The following is a 26,788-nucleotide window of genomic DNA, read 5'->3' on the forward strand; positions in this document are numbered from 1 at the left end:
TTGCGTATGCTATAACTGAATTTCTTTCTGATTGCTTCAGAAGTTCAATATGACAAATAGATTTGCAAATGGCTATAGTATAGTAAATATCAACATCTAAATCTCAATAATGTAACTGGATTTGTCAAGCAGATGCAAAATATTCACAGTTCTTCAAACACTGGAACTGAAAAAGAACACTGCAGACTATCTTATCCAAACATCCTTTTCCTATAAATGGAGAAATTGAAGGCCAGAAATGTATTTTTTATTGTATACCTTTTTTCTTACTAAACGTAAAAGATGATAGTGAAATCTTTCCAAACACCTAGTTTTCAAATACAGTTTAAGAAAATTTGTGTAAATAAAAAGTCAGATAATTATATTTTTAAATAAACATATGTAAATTTAATTTTAAAGTTTTCTTCAGGTTAAGGGGAAACATTACAATTAGATAAGAACAGCAGATGCAAGATAAAACCCTAAAAATTTATTTACTTTATTTTTTTGGAGACAGGATTTAGCTCTGCTGTCCAAGCTGGAGTGCCGTGGCACCAGCTCAGCTCCCTGCAGCCTCTACTTCCCGAGCTCCAGCGATCCTCCCACCTCAGCCTCCTGAGTAGCTAAAACTATGGGCACACGCCACCACACCATGCTAATTTTTTGTGCTTTTTGTAGAGACAGGGTTTTGCTGTGCTGCCAGCCTGGTCTTAAACTCCTGGGTTGAAATGCTCCACCTGCCTCAGCCTCCCAAAATCCTAGGATAGCCAAAACCCTAAAAACGTAAATGGCCCCAGATCATACTACTGATGAGCTGAATGTTCTTGGGCAAGTTTCTAACACTCTCTGCTTGCATTTCCTCATCTGTAAGAAAGGTAATAACTGTAGTAACTACCACTTAGCTTTGATGTAAGCATGATGGATGATTATCCATCCAAAGTGTCAGGCAACTGGCTAATATTATTACTCTAAGCCATCCAGTGAGGCTTTACTATTTTCATCTTCTTCTTTTCCTTTTCCCTCAAAATTGAATTTCATCTCTTGTAAATAACATTTAAAAAGAATGAAATAATGTACCAAAAGAGATCATAAAGTGGACTAACCCAAGCCTTCTCAACCTTGGCGCTAGTGACATTGCGGGCACTGTAAGATGTTCAGCAGCATCCTTTGTCTCAACACACTAAATGCCAGTAGCACCCACCCATCTCCCACTGTGACACCAAAATGCCTCCAGATATTGCCAAATGTATCCTGGAGTGGAAGCAGGCAGCAGAAATCAGTCAAGAACCACTGATCTAACCTGTTTAATTTTGTTCAATAGCTGAAGAAACATTAAGGTCCAAATTAGTTGTGATGTTTGTAAAGAAATCCTTGAGAAAATTGGAACCAAGCCCCAGGTGTCCCGACTTTAGTCTGATCCTCCTCTGAAAATTTCTCTAAGGAAAGCTTTCTTCTACACCACTAACCAGTTGCAAAAAACAAACAAACAAACAAACAACAATAACGACTCCATATTCATGGAAGACAAGAGAAAGGCACAATTCTTCAACCCTTATATTACTTCAAGCTTCTTTTAGAAAAAAAATGACCTTCAGCTTGAGACACTATTAAGAAAAAAATTAAAGGCCAATAAAGATGAAGATATTGTTAGAGAATCCCAGGAGGCTCCGAATGAGGTCAAATCTCACGGCAATATTAAAACATTAAGAGGAGTCGTGAACAAACTGCAATGAAACACAAATCATAATCTCCGAAGCAAATAAGAATGGAAGGAGTCCTGGAAAACGAGGGTAAAGAAATAGAATCCCAAGTTTAATGGGAATATTGTAGCAATTGAAAACCACAGAATACTTAGCTTTGTACAGATTGCTTTTAGAACCTGGAATAAATCATTAAAATGTATTTTGAAAGTACTTAGAAAGAAAGCAAGTAACCTCTAAGAGCAAGTTATTATTAGTTATGGCAAAATAAATTTTATTTTCTTAGAACATTACTGGACCCGGAAATTAGGTAAACCCTATACCAGTTGTGTTTCTAACAATAGATTTGACAAGCTCTTACTAATTTCTGTAATACTATACCATGTTTAATTATGATCTAGATAATAGCACAGTGAGGTAGGTTTATAAACTTCTTTTTCAAAGTGAAAGCCAGTTTATTAAGAAAGTAAAGAAATAAAAGAATAGCTACTCCATAGACAGAGCAGCCCTGAGGGCTGCTGGTGGCCCATTTTTAAGGTTATTTCTTGATGATATGCTCAACAAGGGGTGAATTATTCACGCCTCCTTTTTTAGCCCATATAGGGTAACTTCCTGATGTTTCCATGGCATTTGTAAATTGTCATGGTGTTGGTGGGAGTGTAGCAGTGAGGACGACCAGAGGTCGTATGGCTCTGTTTTTATGGTTTCTGTAATAAATGAGACTTTGAAGCCTATTACTGGCTCAAACTCTGATGGGCTTCAAAAGTACCCAAGCCTGTTATTGCCTTCAATTGTAACTTTGAATGGCATCACAAAGAGAAAAGAAAAAATGGAGGTGGAGGAGAGTGGCCGCAAAATAAAAATATTAAACCAGCTTTCCTCCTCCAATGCACCTGGGCACACCACTTCACCTCTCAAGGTTATGTTTGCTTCCATAGATTGACAAAGTTGAAAAGATAATCTCTCCAATTTTCTTTAGTTCCAAAAGTGCAGGAAATACACACCAATCTTTGTGTGGATAAAGATTAAAAATGCCTTAAATCAGCTTCAGTTTGAACCTTAAAAGCTTTTCAAACATTTAATTTTTTTAAATAGGACCAAAAATAGCCCAAGGGTATTTGCTAGTTGACTTCCTGGAAAAACCATAGTTTTTATTTATTTATTTATTTATTTATTTTGAGACCGAGTCTCCTCTATCGCCCAGGCTGGAGTGCAGTGGCACCATCTCGGCTCGCTACAAGCTCCGCCTCCCGGGTTCATGCCATTCTCTTGCCTCAGCCTCTCGAGTAGCTGGGACTACAGGAGCCCGCCACCACGCCCGGCTAATTTTTTGTATTTTTAGTAGAAACAGGGTTTCACTGTGTTAGCCAGGATGGTCTCGATCTCCTGACCTTGTGATCCACCCGCCTCAGCCTCCCAAAGTGCTGGGATTACAGGCTTGAGCCACCGCGCCCGGCCAAAAACTATAGTTTAAAAAATTGTTGACAAAAATAGAAAACCCATAGCAGAGAATTGTGTTATATCTATGTATTTAACATATGTGTCTAAGTATCGTATCTAATGTCAAATGTCAAATCTACTAACCGTACTGTGGTTATCATCAGAAAAGAAACCCAGCTTTAGATAATGGTAGGGAGTTCCAAAACTGCAAAGGAGATATCTTAGCAAGCAAGTAGGCTGGCTTTGTCACAATTCTATGGGTGCTAGAAATAGACAGTGTGACTCAGTGGACCAGAGAAAACCACTTATTACAGCACAGTAAACAGCATAAGTATCAGCATGCTAACGCCAGTTCCTTTGCCTTTATGTCTCATGATGTGACACAATGAACCCAAATTGCTGCTACACATACAATGAGTTGCACAGCAGCTGAGGAGTTCAGAGATATGGGTTCAGTGTCTTTTGTAGCAAGCAGTAAACAAATCAATACTCCTTCCCCAGGAGCCAGAGTCTCAAAATGCTGTGGTCCTCATGTGGTCAGGCAGTAAAGGTTGTTAATTGACTATGACTAGCTATAGAAACAAATCAGGGTGAGAAGATGATTAGATCTTGCAGTTCAGCTCGGTCAGTAAGAATGGGCAGGGTTATTCAGTGGACTGCCTCTCCCGATAATTCATGTTCAGCCTAGCATATTCTTGGCTGAACTTAAATTTTTATACGATTATGCCACCCCATCAGCAACTTGAATTAGACATATTGACAAGGACTAGGACCAAATCTGTTTCCACTTATTTCAGTCAGTACTGGATTAGGGCTATTGTCAACAGAATCCCATCCACAGGATGAGGTCAGTCTGCAGTATTGACCTCCACCATGCACTCCAGGATCCCAGACCCAGTTAAATAAATCACAGAGAAGACTAATAGGTCGAATTTCAGATAAGGACCTACCTTCCTTTCTTATGGTATGCATGGATTGCTCCACCATACCATGGATATTAATCCAAACACAACAGGAACAGTTGGCAACCATATAAATTCTCCCCCATTCAGCCAGACTGTAGTCTAAGGCCAATCAATGACCCATTTACAATCAGGGAGCTAAGACTGACCTGCTGATCTTCTACGGTTTGTTCCATCTCATTGGCTAGGCTAGCTAAACTTAAGAATAGTTTCCTGGCCTGTCTCTAAAATGTGGACTCTGATGCTGGGGAACAGAACCATGTATCCCTCAGGCAGGACAGCCCTCTTTACCTAGGGGACTAACAAAGGAAATGAAATCCAAAGAGTGGTGCCATTGCCAATTATTGCAAGGACTCAGAGATGAACCAAATAGCAACCCCCACATGCTCCAGTGGATGGATATCCTCTGGGCCACTCTCTCCCACATATGAACATATAACTTGATTTGGATCACCATGACCTTGGTTTGGTTAAGCTCTATGGGCAGGGTCGTCAAGTAGTTGTCACCTGGACAGCCCTACATAGCATGACTCAAGGGCACTCAGTGTCAGGAGAAGCACATGAATCAGTATGAGCTGTCTGAGTGATTGTGCAGGTACAAAGAGTGATTCATTTTGGGGAGCTGACTTTGATACACCAGGCACAGTAGAATAATTCTGGACCAAGCAGGCCAACAGGAGATTTTTCTGATCCCACAGCACATGGATGAGGATGATAAATCCAGCTGATAAATCCAGCAGTGGTACGGGTTGGCAATCAGAGCTGCTGCTTGTCTCTGATGGACCATGCGATTATTTTGCCAAGTGAGAGGCTGGGATTCAGAGACAAAAAGAGCATTCATTATTCCCTCCTCTGAGCACCTCCAGGGTCTAAGGTGTTCTTTCCCCAGTGAAGTAGGGAGTGCTGCCAGGGAAGCAGTGAGTCCAGAATGCCAAGGGGTGCCTCCAGGTGGAGACTGTTTCCCTTTCCAGAAGCCTGGAGTTGAAAAGGGCCCCCTGGGTGGTCTGCTGCAACAACCTGCTACACTGACCCAAGTGTCACCTGCAGCTTAGGTCCCCTCTAAGATCTAAATACTCCAATTAAGTGCCAGGCTTCCTTTCTCTTAGGAGAGCCATAGAGCAAAGAATATTTTCTTTACTGTCTAGGATCAACTTTTGAGTCTTAGTCCGCATCATTTTGGAGATTTTGACTTGGGTGGCTGGTACTGTATCTTATCAGAATTAAGAGCCCTTCTGGGCCTTCATGTGATTTAGCATCGGCTAATTTTATTGAGGCCTTTCAATAAATGTCATCAATATAGTAGGCCCAGTTTCTCTGCAATAAAAAAAAAGAGAGAGAGAGAGAAAGAGAGAGAGGCTTGTCCTGTGTTTTGACCAACCTACTGGTGATAAATTAACAGGGAAATTCAAGTAGTACTGCAACAGCCCAGTAAACATGTTTTAGAGGGCCAGCCAGGGAAGGGGTCTTAATCTTTGGGTGCAAAAGGGATTGAGAAAAATACATGGCCAAAATCCAAAATGGCACACCAGGTGCTATCAGAGGGAATTGACTCATTTACAGTCACAATGTCTGTAACAGCCAGGACTATAATACCAACTAAATTCAGTTGGCATGATCTAACACAAGCCTCCAGATTCCCATTAGTTTTTTTTCACTGGCCGTACAAGGCTGTTACATTGAGATATTACATTTTTCATTAGTCCCATTGTATTTAAGTCCTTGGTGAAGGTTGTGGTTTCCTTTTTTCTCCTTCTGGAATTCTAATTAAAAAAAAAAAAAAAAAAAAAACTTAGAAGAGAACCAAAGCCAAGTTGTGATCAGTTGTGCATGCACCCTTCTATCCCTCTCTACAAATGGCTCTTTCAATCAAAAAAGTCTCTCTTGGACATCATGAACATTTACAGAACAAGAATGTAAATTATCAATACCAATTACACATTCAGCCCTAGGAGCCTCAAAAGTAGTAGATAACAGGGCTCTAAACAGCTCTGCCCAGTGGATACAGTTACTTCCTTTCCCATATTTTGGTATCAAATCTGGGTAATTAAATGTGTGGTCCTTACAAGAGAAGGACCTCAGAGAACCTAGTGCAGTCCCTCAGGAGAACCTAGTACTTAGTCATTTGAGCATGGATATCAAAAAGAAACATAAGGCGGCTCAGTGGCTCAAGCTTGTAATCCCAGCACTTTGGGAGGCTGAGGTGGGTAGATCGCTTGAGCTCAGGAGTTCGAGACCAGCCTGGGCAACATGGTGAAACCCCGTCTCTACCAAAAATACAAAAATTAGCCAGGTGTGGCGGTGCATGTCTGTGGTCCCAGCTACTCGGGAGACTGAGGTGGGAGAATTGCCTGAGCCTGGGAGGTGGAGGTTGCAGTGAGCGGAGATTGTACCACTGCACTCCAGACTCGGTGACAGAGTAAGGCTCTGCCTCAAAAGAAAAAAGAGAGAGAGAGAGAGAGACATAAGAGTTGGACCCCTCCTTCTCTCCTCTACCTCCATTTTTCCCCCCATCAGGTGTAATGCCTCTGATTCCTCTTGGGAATGAAGAGAGCTTGTCCTTAAAGGAGTCTGAATCAGGATATAGAAGTTTAAAGTCAGACAGTAGAGGTTCTGAGGGGGTGATTTGCCCTGAGGCAGCAATCTGGCTTCCCCCTCCATTAGAGGAGGATTGATCTCCACAAAGGAATGTGGTTCTATAAAGGAACGTAGAGTTTCATCTGTGTAAACAACTAACTGCCTCCCTAGGGCCCACCGTCGCTGGATATCTGGACTGAGTTTCTTTGGGGATCATCCGATCATTCCCTTCTTTGGGAGCTCCTGTTTAGTAGGCATGCCCACATTGCCTTATGATCAGGTCCCTTTGGAGGGGCTTGGTTTTTCCCATCCTGGGCTTTGTTTTGGATTGCAGAGACCTTACCTGGTTTAGGGAGTAGTGTTTTTATCCTGGACATCTAGGGGCCCTAAATCAGCACAGCTGCAAGTACAGGGTCTCCTGGCAAGAAAAGTAATGGAGTCCTCAGCCTTGGAGGGAGAAACGCAATCTTAAAAATGCATTGGTCGTGCTCTGGGTGAGGGTTCATCATCAAAGCTGTCATTCTGTCCAGGACAGAACAAGTCTAGGGCAGCTTCAGCCCTCAGGCTTTAAATAGCTTCCTCCATGGGGTTTCATGAGATTTTACTGACTTAAGAAAATCTTCTTTGGTTGGGCATGATGCCTCATGCCTGTAATCCCACCACTTTTGAAGGCTGAGGCAGGTAGATTACTTGAGGTCGAGACCAGCTTGGCCAACATGAGAAACCCCATCTCTCCTAAAAGCACAAAAATTAGCTGGGCGTGGTGGCACATGCCTATAATTCCAGCTACTCAGGAGGCTGAGGCATAAGAATTGCTTGAATCTGGGAGGTGGAGGTTGCAGTCAGGCAAGACCGTGCCACTGCACTCTAGCTTTGGTGACAGAACGAGACTCTGCCTCAAATAAAAAGAAAAGAAAAGAAAAGAAAAATCGTCTTGGATTTACCATAATGTAGTCACTAAAACAGAAATCCAGGGTAGCAAACCTTATTGTGGGACATGATTCTATCTCAATGACATAATTTGCACAGTGTTTTAAAATATAAGGTCCCACATGAGACAGCCTTGGTTCTGCATGCTCGAACGCATAACCTTTCTTACTCCTTTGCTACACCAATGCAGCAGCCAAGTGTCGAACAGCCTCTCTGTCTGCTGATCAAAGCACCCCTGGACTTCTTTCCTTTCTCTCTCCCCACGGGTCTGCATCTTGGTACTCTCTGTGGGTATACATTGCCCTTCAGGTGTACACATTTGTAACTTACAACTTGACACTGTTGTGCTTTCCTCCCTAATGGAGACCGGAATGTTCTCTCCGTCCTCTACCCCATAGACGAGCAAACAGAAACCATGGCAGCTTGTTGGATTTTATCCCTCACCTTTCAACCTCCATCTATTGACTCAACTCTTGTTCATCAACAGGTAGGACAGACGTGGACCACTCGCTGCCCACCTTCTGCACCATTTGGGCCAGAATATTTGCTACCAGACCCAGGGAGTTCACAAATGTCCCTGAACCCAGCTTATGAGTTCTTGCCTTTTTATTCTTCCAAAAAGTTGTCTGTCTTGGCACCCTGCACTTTGTGCCACTTTGAGAAGAATTTCAACCTCTTAGAAGATGGCAAGAATAACAGAATTCCAAAAGAGATGACTAAGCAAGTAGGTTGCTTTGCCACAGCCCTATAGGTGCCGAAATTAGACAAAAGACTCAGGCAATTGACTACTCAAAGCACAGCAAACAGCAGAAGCTTTAGCATAATAGTGCCAGTTCCCCTGCTCCCAAATCCCACAAGGCAATACGATGGGACCAGACTGCAGTACACACACACAGTGGGTCGTATCACAGTTGAGGAACCCAGAGCTTAAGTCTCAGCACCTGGGGGAGCAATAAACAAACCTCCCCTATGAGCAAGCAGCCACATCAGTGCTGTGGTGGCCTGTGCCTTCTTAATTGCCTGTGTGAACAACTACAGAAATGATCAGAGTCAGAGGACAGTTAGACCTTGCAATTTGTCAGGGTCAGCAAGGGTGTGCAGGGACACTCCTGGCCATGATGGACTGCCTCTCCCTAAACTGAGAATGACCTAACCTATTCTTTATTCTTAGAAAACAGGTACTGAAATATTTAAAGGTAAAGCATCAAATGGCTTAAAAAGATGGCGTGTGTGTGTGTGTCTGTGTGTGTGTGTATGAGGGAGAAAAAAGAGAGAAAAAGCAGATGGCAAAGCACATGGATCAAGCAAATTTACTAAAATAAAATTTAAAAAAATGACCTTTTACCCTTTTATGCTTACTATACAAACATCTCCTTTTCTCCTCAGCAGTGTTATAATGAATGATAGCAACAAGTATTTGTTAATTGCAAAACTTGCTCTATTTCCACAGTCCTCTTTCCTTACTTGAAAATAGCAGGCCACATTTCCGCGTGTCTAAGCAAATGTTATTGTTCAACACATATGCCAGCTTTACAGTGGGGATCAGGTAGGGTGAACTTCAAATCACTTATAGGAAAAAAAATCATTAATTTTGAGAATTGGGTAAAAATAGAAATCTCTTTATCTGGAAATAAATAAGATCAGAAGTATTGAAAAAAACACCGCTTTTCTTTCAAAATTCTGATCACGTCATAAATGATTTGAGGCTAAAGAGGGAGGAAGAGGGTAAAAAAAGGGGGAGAAAGAGTTTCAATTAAAATGTATTTTTTCAAGGAAATTATCAATAATATCTCTATAATGACTAGTATACAGTTCTTTTCAGTAGCATACACAAATGAAGAGCATATTCATAATGAGCCAGAAGATTATTCATAATGTCTGAAGAGATTGATTAATGTCTTGATATTTAAGAAAAACTGAGGCTTGCAGGTGAAAGTATACATGAAGGTCTTCAATGCAGTTCTTACGAGCAGAAGATGCTCAACAAATGTGTGCTGCAACCACATCTGAAATGTTCACTGTCTTTGCTCTTTCTCTCCTTTCAGCTAGAAAATCTGGAAGCAGAAACTGCTCCGTTGCCCTAACAGAGTCTCATGCCATTCCGACCTTCACCAAGCTCAGAAGCCACCATGTATGTGGAAGCAGGTTGCTTCAAGAATGTGTAGGAGGCTCTAATTCTCTAGGAAAGTGCCTGCTTTTATGTCATCCAACCTCTTTCCTCTCTGGCCACTCTGCTCTGCACATTAGAGGGACAGCCAAAATAAGTGGAGCATTTGGAAGGAAAGGAATATACCACACTGAGGAGTCCAGTTTGTGCAAGACACCTAGTGGAAGCAAAACCCACCGTGGTATGTGAATTGAAGTCATCATAAAAGGTGACCCTTCTGTCTGTAAGATTTTGTTTTTAAGCAAATATTTATGACCTCATCAAAGAAAAACCATCTTTTGTTAAGTTCACCGTAGTAACACATAAAGTAAATGCTACCTCTGATCAAAGCACCTTGAATGGAAGGTCCGAGTCTTTTTAGTGTTTTGCAAGGGAATGAATCCATTATTCTATTTTAGACCTTTAACGTTCATCTTAAAATTAGCATCCGGCTAAGGCATCATTTTCACCTCCATTTCTTGGTTTTGTATTGTTTAAAAAAATAACGTCTCTTTCATCTAGCTCCGTAATTGCAAGGGAAGAGATTAGCATGAAAGGTAATCTGAAACACAGTCATGTGTCAGCTGTAGAAAGGTTGATTCTCATGCACTGCAAATACTTCCAAAGAGTCATCATGGGGGATTTTTCATTCTTAGGCTTTCAGTGGTTCGTTCCTCAGTTTTAAATGTGCAATTTTCTTGCTCCTATTTAAGTGTTCACAAAAGGTAATAGTCAATGAGCTCATCACTTCATCCATGCAGGAAGTCAAGCATTTAAATGTACTCTTTATTTCTCACTGGTTTCTCCATACTGCAGGCTCCCCACATATTGTTTTCTTTTTTTAACTCAGCTCAGAATCCTTATGCCTTTTGAATCAGTGTGATAAAATGACAGATGTTTTTGTTGATTGCCAGAACAGTTTAAACTTTTTTTAAATAATAAATCCAATAAACATAATCTCAAGACAGACTCAAATGACCATATAGAAAAGTGTGTCATCTATTTTTCAATCCTGTGTAGTTACTTGGATGTGAAATATTAACAATGGCCCAAAAAATATTTTCCTGAAGATTGTGTTTATATAATGTCATCATCAGTATTTTGGTCTTTTTGATCTCTGCTAAATGTCAAGATTTCCTTTGTAAAGTGTCAATCTTCTAAGTAGTTTCTCTATGACAATTCTCCTCTTTAACTGATTTTCTTTGTTGTGAAACACAGTAGAAATTTGGCAATCACCCATTTTACTTGATCTAGGTAGACAGCCAAGTCAGATGGCCCATGCCGAGAAGCTTTCCATTTTGAACTTTTGTCAGCATTGATTAAGTGAATCAAATACCTTGTAGTTACCTATGAAGATACAAGTAAAAAACTAGGCTGCTGACTTCTGAGTATTCCTGAGTCTACAATCTGCCAGAAGACTCCATTGTAAAATTTGTATTTCTTCATCAATCTGACAAGGCACAAATATGTGCCAGATATACAAAAGCAATGTTTCTAGAAAACAGCTATCATGGATCAGAATAACTGAATTTACTCTCAGATCTACTGGCTATAGTTATGTGGACTCAACCCATGTATCCAGTAGATGGGAAAAAACAAAAGCCAAAATAAGTGTTTTAATGTTCCCTTCTGATGAAGTTTCATGTTTGCTTGTAATAATCTCCATTTCTCAAATATTATGTTCCATAATAGTCATATATTATGTTTTTTATATTTTCTGACAAAAGTAACTAAAACAAGGACCTTAAAAAGATTTAGAATGTTAAATAAGTGTACTAGTGTGTATATATTTACATATATACACTACTAGAGCTTCCATAAGTAAAATGGATAATTCAAACAGAACACAATGTAATATTTGTATGTAAATAACCGAAGAGGAAAATTTATGCTTTTCATGGGCTATGATGGTTTCTCCCAAGGGATGACATAGTATTGCTTTTGCTCATCAGTCTGTTTTTCAGCAATCATTGTTTCTGCTTAGTACCAGCTCCTAGTACGAATTATCTGGCACATTGTTGAGAGCAACTTTGTCCTCAAGCAGGACCTGATCTATCTTTTTCCACAAATGTCATGTGTGTGAACAAGTTTCTTCCATGTCATCTTTGTGACTCTACACAGAATACACAATAAAGGGAGTTATTTTTAAAATAAGATGTTCTAAAGTAAATAATAAATAAGGGCATTGTCAACGTTTTTCATTCAAAACTATTTTTTAAGGTAAATTTGCTAGAACCACCTTGCAATTCCAAGGCAAGGAGAGACATAACAACCCTGACTCAACTAGATGGGCTAAGGTTTCTGATAAAATCTGAAGATAAAGAAAATGGAATATTCTGCTTTTTTCTTCCTTCTAATTTCACCCTTGCCTAAGGATGAGACTTCTTCCTGGGTTGGTACCCCAGAAATGCAGACTGTAGATATGGGGCGGAAGCTTTGTTTCTTTACCTGATCACTTGCTGTGGAAATTCTAACTTATTGTGTTCCAAGTAGTTAGTGGTCTTTTCTCCTTCAGTCTCCACTGTTATTTTGCTCCTTCATCCCTCTTTCCTTGCCAATCATTAGAAAGGAAAGAAGAGGAAAGAGACTCGGCTGGGGCACTGGTGAGTCTCTAGGACCCTGCTATCCTATCCCAACAGGGCTATCAGAAGGAGAACTCCTAATTTGGCCATTTGAAACACTTCTCAACATTGAAATAGACAGTTGCAGTTTTAAAATAAACTCTTCTAAGACACAGCTATGAGTAGGTAAGAGAGCATTCATTTCCTTCAATAATATGACTGTGTTGATAAAACTGATATCCATTCACTTGCAAATTTTATTATTGAAAAAGTCTCACTTAGCTCATTTAATATTACCGAAAAGATGCTAACAAATTCTGTTTCCCACATTATCACAGCATGCCCTTTACATCTCAGGATCCAGGCAAAAGTTGAAATTCAGAAACATATATATAAATGTAAGATACAAAGAAAACACCTCTGCAAAGATTCCGACCACCATTTATCAAAAAGTCCCCAAAACGTTCAAAATCTTTACTTAAGTCAAGTCTATTTATATGTTTAAAAGCTAAAAACAAGATCTTTTTGGTAATGCTTCAATTAAATGTTTTATCTAAATATGTGGAAATGATAAGATGCATACTGCATCTCTCATATAATAAAGATAATCAGTTTTATACAGATATATTCTCCATCTACTGGCAATTACCAAGATAAGACGGCACTAGAAATTTCTCCCACTTACGCCATGAATACTGCAGAAGCTGATACTATCTGTTGTGGTTTTACAAATTCTAGAGGGTTCTAGCCAAAGCAAACTAAGAATAGGACATGGTAGCTTAAGGTTTTCAGCTTCTCAACTGGCCACACACACCCAGGTTGTGGTTATACAATTCTGGAGGTCAATCAGAACCAAAAAATCTGTTGCTGGAAGAAACATTATCCTCTTCATAGAAATATCCACCAGCAGAAAATTGGTTTATCAAGGAATCCCTACTGCCCTTGTAGAAATATCAAGATTCTTGCCTGGATTCTCAACATAAGTCTTTACTCACAGGCCTATTGCTTGGGCTCAGGAGAAGAGTGAGAACATGAAAGTTAATAAATGCCTGGGCCACTACAACTCTAACCACTGTGTTTCCCCCAGTTCGATATGGTTCAGGATACATAGTCATAGAACAGGGCATGCAGATTGCATTTAAGACCACTGCAAGTAAGGTCTAAGGCAAAAGTCAATTAATGAGTCCAACTCTGGGACATCCATTTAAGAGCCATTTAATCCATTTAATTACAAATAATTTCAACCCATAGTCAGTGTTCTTCACTGTCGTCAAAAATATAAAAAGTACAAGGAATTGTGTACATTACACACTGCTCCAGAAGCAAAACCAAATGTGGATAGCTTTGTGAGCTGCAGTGTGTGGCAAATGTTCAACCTTTTGTTATGCAATACCACCCATATCGAATACCATTCTTAAAGCAGTAGACAGATGAGTCAAGTTCAATTTAATGCAAACAATATTACTGTGTCCTAAGCGCTTCTGTTACTGGAAAGGGGTCTGATCCAGACCCCAAAAGAGGGTTCCTGGACGTCATGCCAGAAAGAATTCAGGAGTAAAGTGAAAGTGAAACGGGTCAGGATCAACGGTCTCATTGTCTAAGGTGTTATCCGAGCTCATTGTCTCACAACCAAGAAAATTAAGGAGCATGGCCACAAAGGGTGAGGTTGGAGCAAAAGTTTAATAAGCAAAAGAGGCAAGCTCTCTGCAGCAGAGATGGGAGCCCAAGTGGGTTGCTGTTTTTACAGCTGAATCCAAAAGCTCTTTTTTTTTTTGAGATGGAGTCTCACTCTGTCGCCCAGGTTGGAGTGCAGTGGCGCAATCTCGGCTCACTGCAAGCTCCACCTCCCGGGTTCACGCCATTCTCCTGCCTCAGCCTCTCCGAGTAGCTGGGACTACAGCCTCTCCGAGTAGCTGGGACTACAGGCGCCCGCCACCACCCCTGGCTAATTTTTTTGTATTTTTAGTAGAGACAGGGTTTCACCGTGGTCTCGATCTCCTGACCTCGTGATCCACCCGCCTCGGCCTCCCAAAGTGCTGGGATTACAAGCGTGAGCCACCGCACCCAGCCTCCAAAAGCTTTTATAAGAAACTCCTCTCATCTCTGTAGCTATTTGAGTAACTTCTCTTATCTGAAAAGCTGTCTGTACAACTGCCTCTATCTATGCTGCTATGGGGTGTCTCTAGGCATGCACAAAGCATAGCTTCTCTTGTATAATTGTGGGTTTGTTTTAAGTAAGCCACTTTCCTCCCTGCAAGTTCCCACGGAGCAGAAAAAAGGAGGAAACTTTTTCCTGGGAGTCCGCTAATCACACAGTGAACAAAAGGCTTCTATGCTGGGCCTTACTTTCTAACAGTGCAGTAGTTATAGTCTGAGTTTTCCTCAGGCTGCTCCATTTTTCCCTGTAGCTATGATTTTTCAGGCAGGCCGCTTCTCTGAGAACGAGTCTTAGCTGTTTACCTAACTGATTGGTCCTTTTCTTCTCCCTCAAAAGCAAGTTTATTAAGAAAGCAAAGGAATAAAGAATGGCTACTCCATAGGCAGTGTAGCCCCAAGGGCTGCTGGTTGGCTATTTTTGTGGTTATTTCTTGATTATATGCTAAACAAGGGGTGGATTATTCATGAGTTTTCTGAGAAAGGAGTGGGCAATTCCCAGAACTGAGGGTTCTTCCCCTTTTAAGACCATATAGGGCAACTTCCTGACATTGCCACGGCATTTGTAAACTGTCATGGTACTGGCGGGAATGTTTTTTAGCATGCTAATGCAACATAATTAGCGTATAATGAGCAGTGAGGAAAACCAGAGGTAACTTTCATTGCCATCTTGGTTTTAGTGGGGTTTGGCCAGCTTCTTTACCACATCCTTTTATCAGTAAGGTCTTCGTGACTCGTACCTTGTGCCAACCTCCTGTCTCTTCCTGTGACTTGGAATGCCTAACCTCCTGGGAATGCAGCCCACTAGGTCTCAGCCTTATTTTACCCAGCCTCTATTCAAGATGGAGTCACTCTGGTTCAAACACCCCTGACACTTGAATTACAAATATAAGGACCATTGACACTGAGATTTTAAGGGAGGAAAAGCAGATTGACAGTGGACTAAAGGTACTTTTGTAGCAAGGTACTTTCCACACAATATTGAATAAATGCAGTGTATACATTTTTAAAGAAATTTTAAGAGCTCAGAAATCATTAAAATTAAATGTATCAATTTTTGAAAGCATCTTCTGACTCAAATATATGAAAAGATTATTCTAGACCCTAGGCAGATATTCAGAGAAAGATCAATTTTCTAGGGGTTTTTCCCATCATGCATTTTATACAAATTTAATAATATATTTTTTCAACTCACTTTGCATTTCCTGTTACCTTGTACTGAGAACTTCATTAAAACCTGCACTTGAAATTGCACTTAAACTTTACAAAATCACAGAAGAAGTTGTTTTCCATAGGTATGGGGTGGGATGTTAGAGCTCTAGACATTAATTCCTAGGAATCGCATACCTACGGAAAACAGTCCTCTGACCTCCTGTGACACATGGGGTGACCCCTTCCTTTTTGTCTCAGTCTCAAAAAACAGTAAGTCTTTAATCCATTTGCATCAAAAAGTACTTCATATGCTCGAAACTAAAGTAAAACTTTAATGCAATACACTATTATGCTCCTAGAACATACTACTGGGTCTCAGACAATGCAGAAGGGAAGAGCAAGGTAAGAATCCAGTAGAAATAATAAAGGGCAAGGAAAAAAGATGAAAGCTTACTCATATTAACCATTCTACCATTGGAATTATTTGCCAACACACCTTGCTGCTACGAAGAGAAAGTAGTTCACCTCACTACCTTTTATCCAAAGAAATTATCTCTAAAAGCACTCAGACATTTTGTAGAGGAAGTAGCCATCTATTCAAAGTTGTAAAGGTTCTGTAGAATCTCTCAGACCAGGTACAGGACATACCGAAGGCCACAGCCAAGCACAGGCAGCTACAATAGACAGTTTTACAGCTCTGTATTTCAGGAAAACTTCTGTCCTGTGGGAGCAACACAAAACTATACCAGTTTTTTATTAGTGTAAAAATTGCCCAATATTAACCAGAGCAGCCCAAAACGTTTCAGGGTAAGAATAGATATATTTATATTTTTCAGATGATGTATCTTCATTTTCGATTTTGAAAGAACAGTAATACTAATTATATCCCATGTAAGGGGCTACTGACAATTTTGATGGTACCTGAATTTGCCTCTATCATACATCTCAATGATTTGTTGTCATCCAAAGCTATTTCATGAGTCAAATATTGTTTTCTACCTGCCCCACAATTGTGTACATAAAACCTAAACCTCTTAAGCAATAAACCTCTTTCATTACACAGGTTTAGATTCAGAGTTTTCTTGCTTAAGTTCCAACTAAAAGTATTACATTCTTAGCATAAGCATACTCACAAAGAAAAATAAGTATTTGTTTTAGGTTTTAAAGAGAGAGCACAGAGGCCCTTTGAGACAGTGGTGAAAATTCATCTTCATATTGTCACATGCACTGTAATAGGAATGTTTAGCAAAAAAAACCTTCCAGAGCAAGGTGGTTTCCAATATTACCTACAACTTCCTTTGCAATTTGATTTTTGAAAGGACCTAAAGGTTGAAAACAGGCTATCACATCCCATTTGCTTTAAACTCTCTTAAAACTTATGCTCTTTTGCTTCAAATGCATAAATGTTTTGTTTAAGTTTGCATTGCCCACTAAGGCTAGAAATTTTCCAGGAAATTCACAGGGTTACAAAATACCAAATGGAAATGAGATAAGTGGTATAAACCACAGAAGATATAGGAGAAGAGAAAAAAGAGGAAATAAAGAAGACAACTGTTTTCCTAAGAGTCTGGGTAAAATTGAACATAGCCATATTCACTGAACAACATGAGTGAGCCTCATTAATTTAAGCACAGCAAAACTGCTTTCATTAACAAGACCAGAGAGAAGGGAGAGGAGATTACATCTGTGTGGCCTAATGGTTGTGATTTCACTGTCCAAGAGGACAAAGACAAAGAAGTTCTGGGAAGGAGAACAACAATTATGTTCCCCCATTTCAAGAAGGGCAGAAGTGTCCCAACACTACCCAATATTTGCAAAATTCAAATGTCTCATAGGCTCTTCTTCCCTGGTTCCCTCAGGAGCTGGGTTTCTGGGTTGCAGAAGTGCTTTTCATATTCTGTATCTGGTTGTGGTGGCAATGTCACCACCCTACACTGCTGTGACACCAAAACAACCAAGCCTAGAATCAGCTGGTGCCTCTTTTCATCTGCAGGGTAGATGTGGCTTCCATGGTTGTTCACTGCTCTGTGTTAGGAAGGCTCAGTGACAGGTGTACAGCCCTCAGTAATGCCTCAAAGATTCTCCAAGCAGAGGTAAACATGTGGGTCCTGCTGGTGACATATTAGACTTCTTACTTTCCCCAGATAAAAAAGTGCCGGCTGGGTGCGGTGGCTCATGCCTATAATTCCAGCACTTTTGGAAGGCCGAGGTGGGCCGAACACAAGGTCAGGAGATCAAGACCATCCTGGCCAATATGATGAAACCCCATCTCTACTAAAAATACAAAATTAGCCAGGCGTGGTGGTGCACGCCTGTAATCCCAGCTAGTCGGGAGGCTGAGGCAGGAGAATTGCTTGAACTGGGGAGGCAGAAGTTGCAGTGAGCCGAGATCTCAGCATTGCACTCCAGCCTGGGCAACAGAACGAGATTATCTCAAAAAAAAAAGTGCCACGTGCCATGCTATGTGCCCAAAGTTTCCTTTACACAACACAACCTTGAGATGCAGTATTAAATTCTACACTTTTCCTACCATAGTGATACATGTGGCTTTTCTTTGCTGTGTTCTGAGACGTCATGCTTTGAAATCAGTGGCCATTATCATCTAAGGATTCCGCCAGAGACTTCCAAAAGAAGAGGTCTCATTTATAAAGTGAATTTGAATAAAATGGCCAGTTAGGTGTTTTCAGAAACACCTATCCCCTACTTGCCTACTCTTTAAGGGTTTAGGGGCTTGGGGGGAGGTTTTGTTTGGGTTTTTGTTTGGGTTTTTTGTTGCTGTTGCTTGTTTATTTGTTTGTTGTTGTGTTTAAGACGTTTTACTTGTCCCTGAAATATTTGTCATCACACAGATACACACTCAGGATAAGAACTACCAGACTAGATTAGGAGGTCCATACCACCAATTGAGATGTATCTGTGCTCATGACATGACATTGTGGTGGGCCAGCTACAACCCTCCCCACCCCTTGCTTTCACTAAATAACAACGCTCTTCTCTCCATCATTTTGACTTAGAGCCAGTCGGAATTCAATCTCCAATATCCTGACTAGCACAAGAAATCCATAGGTTGATTCTTGTTCTCCTGCATCTCTGCAGGTGGCAAACCTGATTCCTAATGCCTGTTCCTGCCTCTGCAGGGGTCCATTCAGAAAACAGGAAAATAAGGGCTTCCTGTCATTCTCTTTGTCTGTAATACAATTTGTTCCCGTCTGCCCCCAAGCTCACCCAGTGCTCTGTCTCAGTGGTAAGCTGTAACTGATCACTGCTGTATTAACTCAAAACTCATTTGCTTTATGGAAATTCACGGCCCTTATTTCTCAAGGGACCAGAGAAAACCAATAGGCCTACTCCCCAGCTGAGTACTCCCCATGCACGCTACTGCATCTGTATAAATTAGGTTCAAATCACAGAGTATTTCCAGGATTTATAAATTCAGTATTACAAATAGTAATCTGGCAAGTGTTCTCAGGATCCCCTTGCTACCTGTAATTCAATCATATACCTTCTGCATGGGCTGGGGGAGAATAACAATAAGAAAAACTGGTGTTTACCTGAAGAGCTGCCCAGTGATTTGTGTGTTTTCTTAATAAACTTTACCAATTTTTTTTTTTTTGAGACGGAGTCTCGCTCTGTCGCCCAGGCTGGAGTGCAGTGGCACAATCTCGGCTCACTGCAAGCTCCACCTCCCGGGTTCACGCCATTCTCCTGCCTCAGCCTCCCGAGTAGCTGGGACTACAGGCGCCTGCCACCACGCCCAGCTAATTTTTTGTATTTTTAGTAGAGACAGGGTTTCACCGTGGTCTTGATCTCCTGACCTCGTGATCCACCCGCCTCGGCCTCCCAAAGTGCTGGGATTACAAGTGTGAGCCACCGCGCCCGGCCTACCCATTTATTAAAAGAATAAAATGAGGGTGGAGTTAATTCTGACTACGGGATTCCTTTTTCACTTTTATAATGAACTCCTGCCTTCTAACTAAATCTTATCATAACCAAATCTATACACCAAATTATTTAATACAATTCCTAATAATGGCTGAAGGACCATTTATTTGAAGCAATGCTCACCATAGCAAAATTCCAGTGAGGTCTAAGAACTGGGACAGTCCATTGAGGATCCTTGTGCCAGGATGTATGTTGCTCCATGAATGTACACATGCATATTAAAATATAGGCACCTCTTTTAAGGCTTGTTTTTCTCATAATAAGGTTGAAACTCACAGTAGGAAATTGAGAGATCAGTTTGGTTACTGTTTTCTTATTGATCCTGAAGACAGTTGAAGCAATCATGCTGGTTGTTCTGGAACTAGCTGGTTTCCCACAGAGACAGCTGGAGACTGAGCAAATAAAGACATCACTGAGGAAAAAGGCTACCTTATACCTCATGCAGAGCTGAGGGTCTGATAAATGGGAACTGCCAGGTAATAGCTATGCTATTTCTGACATAAATGTAAAAACTAGAATTGTTTCTTCTAGCCCTGTTTTTGCATAGTGCACAGAGATCTTTGTAAAAAACAGGAAATTAATGTTAAATTGGATCTATAAACATAAGTCAATTTGGCTCTATTATGTCAAAAAAGAATAGGAGTTTTAACGTATCTGTGTTTTATTAATATTTTGAAGTATAGGAACCTCATGTCAACATCATATATGATTGGAGACTTCCACATAGTTGAGTTTTAGTGCCCACTGTTATAGAAAATCATAATGGAAAAACTAAAATGTCGATAATCATTTCAGATGTGTATTTTAGTTCTCATAGAATGTCTACATTCATTTGAAAAATAGTTCTATATCTATTCTTGAAACATATTTCTTTAGTTCAAGGTCTGATGAGCTCCCAGACTGTTGGGGATTGCTCTACAGCCGCTCAAGCTGTTGAAGACTCCTGTGATTTTTTAAATGGCTGGTTTGGTTGAAGTTTCTCTTATCATTTAGGCACTTTGCATTTTAAGTGTACTTTACCACCAACACCTTCCCCCCCAGCACACACACACACACACACACACACACACAACATAGTGAAATGGACCTGTCGGAATTATATGATAGTTGTAATCAAAATAAAATGCAATCAATACTAAAATACAATTTACCAAAGGGTTACCTCCTTATTTGAAAGTCCAGCATCAATAATTTACTTGCACTCTTGTTATTTACATTTCTACTCTGGAAGTAAACTTAAAATGAAAATTAGAATTTGCTTTCAATTATACTTCCTCTATCTAAATCTTAATTTGAAATTTAAATTATTTTATCTCTACCCAAATCATCAATTTCATGGAAATGTTTAAATTTTCTTTTTTTTTTTTTTTTTTTGAGATGGAGCCTTGCTCTGTCGCCCAGGCTGGAGTGCAGTGGCGCAATCTCGGCTCACTGCAACCTCCACCTCCTAGGTTCACGCCATTCTCCTGCCTCAGCCTTCCGAGTAGCTGGGACTACAGGCACTAGCCACCACACCCGGCTAATTTTTTGTGTTTTTAGTAGAGATGGAGTTTCACTGTGTTAGCCAGGATGTTCTCGATCTCCTGACCTCATGATCCTCCTGCCTCGGCCTCCCAAAGTGTTGGGATTACAGGTGTGAGCCACCGCGCCTGGCCAGAAATATTTAAATTTTCATAAATCTTGAATCCATAAAATTCAATGCTACCATTTATAATTTAATACTTCTACCATAAAAATTTCTGTGTTAGGCATAGCTATATGAATATTGGCCTATAAATCCCCATCAATTTAATAGGAATTAAGTTAGAAATACTAGTATATATATTCCCTTTATATACTAATTGTATATCCATATAATGGCATTAGTACCATTATATGAAAGTATATATGCCATTCCATGAAAATGTATCTACCAATATAAATAGAATATATAAAGGGAATATATATACCAATATAAATGGGAATTTATATTGGCATATACATTTCCATTATTTTAATGAGAATTAAAGAAAAAAATGCCTGTTTTCACTAAATCATCCTTCCCCTGGCAATACATTTCCTGAACTTTTACATACTTAAATAACCAGTTATTAAAATGTAAAACAATGAGTGATCTTGTTGTTTTCGTTATGTTATATGAAAAAAGAAACCCTGCAAGTGCAGATTTATTTTTTTAAAAATTGAAAAACTACTCTGTCAAACATAGCAAATAGGAAAGTTAAAAAAAAAAGTAAGTCTAAAGATTAGGTGTTCTATCACTTGTCATTACATTTTTTTATAACATTAATGACACAGTTTTTGCTATCCAAATATAATTTCCACTAGAAAAGAAAAGATGTCCTCCATGTTTTAAATTGCATTTGAAATTCAGGTAACTAATAACCCTTGGTTTTAAAAGACACATATAATGTTTCCATGGGAAAAAAATCAAAATATTATAAAGAATCTGAGTGCCGGGTGCGGTGGCTCACACCTGTAATCCCAGCACTTTGGGAGGCTGAGGTGGGTGGATCATGAGGTCAGGTGATCGAGACCATCCTGGCTAACACGGTGAAACCCCGTCTCTACTAAAAATACAAAAAATTAGCCAGGCGTGGTGGCGGGCGCCTGTAGTCCCAGCTACTCAGGAGGCTGAGGCAGGAGAATGGTGTGAACCTGGGAGGCGGAGCTTGCAGTGAGCCGAGATGGCGCCACTGCACTCCAGCCTGGGCAACAGAGCAAGACTCCGTCTCAAAAAAAAAAAAAAAGAATCTGAGTAAATGAGATCCTCTCATGGTTGATTAAATTCAGACATTTTAAATAGACTCCTGCCCACAAACTACTTTTTTTTCTATCCAGGAATAGGAATGGCAACTGAATTGTTCCTTCTTTGTTCTATAGCTTTAAGTCAAACCTAACATAAGCAATCAACCCTTACACCCATTGTCCTCTTTGTAGCTGCTTATATTCCTGAGTCTGAAAGAAGGGCAGAATTAATTCGTTTCCTTGACAGTGTTAGGGGTGAAATAAAAGCTAGACTCCTGCTGCTCTGCACGTGGATTCAGCTTCTATGCCAGGGTGACATTTTAATTTGCAGTAGTCCAGACATCTAAACAGGACATAGAAATGTCAACTGGTCGTATTAAAATAAAAAAGTCTAGAATAGTTTCTGTTTTACGGATTTTATATCCAAGTAAATAAAAACACAATCACCTTTCAAAACATGGTATGAAATCCACAGTTGTAACAGTGAGCACAACATGCTTTCTATGTGTGTTTTTAAGCTCTTTCCCCACATCTGCTTTTCAAAAATATTTGCCTGGAAACCTCTATTTCACCATCGAGACAAATACATATATTTCTTGTTGTGATAATGCACAAAAAGGAATGTTTAAAAAAAGAAAAAAACACAACGTCGTTTTCCTTTTGATGGTCTGGGAGTTTTTCTTTAAGTTTTTGGTTTTTTTTTTTTTTTTTCTTCATTAGTGTGTTAGTTCCATCATCATGTCTGTTTACTGTTGAAAAATAAATATCTTCATTTACTGTAGAGACAAAGCTATTATTTCACATTTCCAGGTAGGACAGGATGATCAGATGTAGCTTTCAAAAGAACTACCTGCTAAATCATAATGGTCTCATGTGCAGATCAAAATGTCAACTAGTATATCAAACAGTGAGCAAATCACTAAATTATTTTTACACTACTCCTATTTGACTGTTTAAGTTAGTTGTATGTAAAAACTATGAATTTTTGCATTGTATTATTCTTGATGTACCAGCATACATAAACATATTAGGCCATATTGTGAGTTTCCTGCATGTAATGTGTAATGTGTAATTATATGTGATAAATAAAACCTAAAAGGATACAAATCTAGATTTTCCCTTGTCTTTCTCATTCTCACATAACTGATCTGTTTTAAAAGAATATTCCTCAAGTAAATGTTGTGATGTAGGTAAATAGCCTAAGAATTAGAGTAACAGACAACTTTGATACTAAATAAATACTTCAAAATAAAGAAGTGAACTTTCTCTCTTCACGTATTATTTCTATTTTTAGAATCAAAATGTCTCTAAACCGTGACAACCGTAACTTCCTAAGCTAGAATTATAACCAAACCATACAGAGAAGAAAAATATCCACTGTAAAGTCTATAGTTGAAAATATAGGCAGCTAAATCCACTGATAGTCTACTTTTTTTTTTTAATTTGCTCTTGATGTTTTGAGCAAGAAAATTATTTGCAAGAAACAAAGAGTTTGATAAGGTGAAATTCAGAGCATACTCTGGGTTGTTAGGTACAATTTTTTGAAGTGGAAACGTCTCAACATGAAAACACTTTATGGTAAGAAAAAAACGGCCGGGCACGGTGGCTCAAGCCTGTAATCCCAGCACTTTGGGAGGCTGAGGGGGGCGGATCAGGAGGTCAGAAGATCGAGACCATCCTGGCTAACATGGTGAAACCCCGTCCCTACTAAAAATACAAAAAATTAGTCGGGTGTGGCGGCGGGCGCCTGTAGTCGCAGCTGCTCGGGAGGCTGAGTCAGGAGAAGGGCGTGAACCCAGGAAGCGGAGCTTGCAGTGAGCGCAAATCACACCACTGCACTCCAGCCTGGGCGACAGAGTGAGACTCCGTATCAAAAAAAAAAAAAAGAAAGAAAGAAAAAGAAAAAAACTATCTCAAGATAACATTGCATAACTTTAGATTGCCTATTGAAAAGAGTTATTTACAAGGGCCTTTTGAAAAGAAAAAGCTACGTCCCAATATGTAAAAATTTCCTCTCTATATAGCATTACCAGATGTAATTTCCTGACACACCGTTTTTATCTTGTCCTTCTGCTCAAAAGCTTTGAATGGTGTCCTATTACCTAACAATTAAAGTCTGATGCCTTTCCATGGCATTCAAGGGCCTTCATATTTTGTGTGAACATGTCACAATTTATTCACCCATTCTGCTATCAATAGACATTTGGGTCACCTCCAGTCTTAGGTGATCATAATGCTAGTGTGTAACATCTTCTGGTACACATATGCATGCATTTGTCTTAAGTATTTATCTAGAAATTGAATTGTTCAGCAAATAATACCAAATGGTTTTCTGAAGTGACTTTACCAGTTTACCCTCCTTCCAATAATGTGTGAAAAGACTATTTTTATTGAAAAGATTATTTTTCTCAAGTTCATTGTCGTGTACCCATGCCAGAATTCAGGCAGTCCAATGTGTGTTGGTCTGTTTCTAACTGTTGAATTTGTTCCATTGATCTGTCCTTTCTGTTTTAGATACTGTGCGTTTACAATGAGTCTTGATTATCTAGCAGCGTAAGTCCTCCAAGTGCTTCATTTTCAAGACTGACTGCTATTCTTGACCCTTTACATTTCTATTCTTGACCCTTTACATTTCTATATAAATCTTAGAACTAGCTTGTTCATTTCCACAGAAAAGGCCAAAGGGATTTTGATAAAGATAAACTGTTGTCCACTGGAAATGGTCTACGGTTTGGTTGACTGGGATACAGGGTTTGAAAGCTGAGCAATGGCAGAAGCTTTAAGTTTGGCTGAAGCCTTATTTTTAAAAACTTTGGCTGTCATTTAAGGAGTATGCACTTTATTCACTGTACAGTGGGGAACCATCAGTGATCTTTAAGCACAGAAGTCAGATGATTAGATTTGTCTTTCTGAAAGATCACTAGGAGGCAACATCCATGCCTAATTCCTGTCACCTAAATTCCCAGATATCTACTCTAAATACAGAGTTATATTCATACCCAGGCTCTGGAAGATGAATTATTCCTTCTGGAACCCCAAAGCAGAAGAGAAGTTGTTTCATGCCTAGCTTTGTGGGAGAGAGACCTCACCATGAGATAGAGTAAACAAAGCCAACCAGATACTTCTTTCTGATGCATCAACATTCAATCCAAGCTTTGGTTTGAGAGGCAGGAGAGTGCCCTCTCTGAAGTGGTTTATGTCTGCGAAGAAGACTTGTGATGCGCAAGAAGAGACCAGCAGATACAATGGCCCTGGTTCTGAAGCTGTGCCTGAATCACCCACCCTGCATCTCACATCACCCCTTGCCCTCCCTCTAATCCCCAGGCTGAGGTAGGGAACCCACTTAGCACTGACAGTGCTAGAGACATAATATATCCAGAAGCCAAACTGAGGACCATAAAACACAACAAAACAGCAACTTGTTAAAAGATATTCAACTGGGGCTCAGACTCCTCACCCTCAAACTTCTGACCCAGGTAGAAGGAGCGATCAGGCCAACCTGCAAATTACTGATAGTTCTCTTCCAGAAACTGGCTAGCTGAGCAGCGAATTTAAAATTTCATATGCATTTCTTTTTAGGACAATAGTCAAAGAAAACCACTATTTGAGAAGGGAAAATGAGAATAGTAGTTAACCCAGCTGTCAAAAATAGCTGACAGAAACTATTTAAATTAGGTTTCATTTTGGGAAGAGAAGATGTCAGAGCCCTTCTTTCATCCCCACCCATCATCTATGGGTTTCCCAGAGCCAGTCTGGTGGCCAGCCAAGACTTGGACCATTTCACTAAGTCAAATCTATAGTCCACATTCTAACAATGCTTCTTTAATTTCTTTTTTGCTGTGTGTACTATGGAATTCATTGGAGGTGTCAGAATATGAGAAGAGATATCTTCCCTTATTAAGTCTATGCACCCATCCTAAAGAATATTGACATTCGGCCAGGTGTGGTGGCTCACGCCTATAATCCCAGCACTTTGGGAGGCCAAGGCAGGTAGATCACCTGAGGTCAGGAGTTCAAGACCAGCCTGGCCAACATGGCAACACCCCATCTCTACTAAAAATACAAAAATTAGCCAGGCATGGTGGCAGGCACCTGTAATCCCAGCTACTTGGGAGGCTAAGGCAGGGAGAATTGCTTGAACCTGAGAGATGGAGGTTGCAGTGAGCCGAGATCATGCCACTGCACTCCAGCCTGGACGACAGAGTGAGACTCCATCTCAAAAAAAAAAGAATATTGATATTTTGTGAAGCATACCATAGCTTAATGTTTGTCCAGATCCAGGGGAAACTTAGTTTTTTAACTCTGTCTTCTTCCTAGTGGCAGGCTCCCTGGCCAACTTGAAAAGGCTATAAAAGGCTTGGTCCAGCCATGGTGTCCAACTTCTCTGAGGTACCTAGGCCTCATATCCAGGCATATAGAACTTCTTGGCCTTGGCCAAGTCTCCCAAGGAATGAAGGCAGTAGCCGTAGGCACCACTCGACATTTTCCTAGTACAGCCTGGTA

General features: G+C 40.0%; 1 protein-coding gene across 1 annotated transcript in view; it reads left to right on the forward strand.

Annotated features, from left to right (window-relative positions):
* Positions 1–14,181, forward strand: part of OPRM1 (opioid receptor mu 1) — an 86,470-nt gene extending 72,289 nt beyond the window's left edge. Inside the window, exon 4 of the mRNA XM_055267728.2 lies at positions 9,631–14,181. Within this exon, the coding sequence (XP_055123703.1) occupies positions 9,631–9,669 (39 nt within the window). The 3' untranslated portion in view covers positions 9,670–14,181. The remainder of the gene's footprint in view (positions 1–9,630) is intronic.
* Positions 14,182–26,788: the final 12,607 nt, after the last annotated feature.

The sequence above is a fragment of the Symphalangus syndactylus genome, chromosome 2, assembly GCF_028878055.3.
Source record: "Symphalangus syndactylus isolate Jambi chromosome 2, NHGRI_mSymSyn1-v2.1_pri, whole genome shotgun sequence".
NCBI classification, from domain to species: domain Eukaryota; kingdom Metazoa; phylum Chordata; class Mammalia; order Primates; family Hylobatidae; genus Symphalangus; species Symphalangus syndactylus.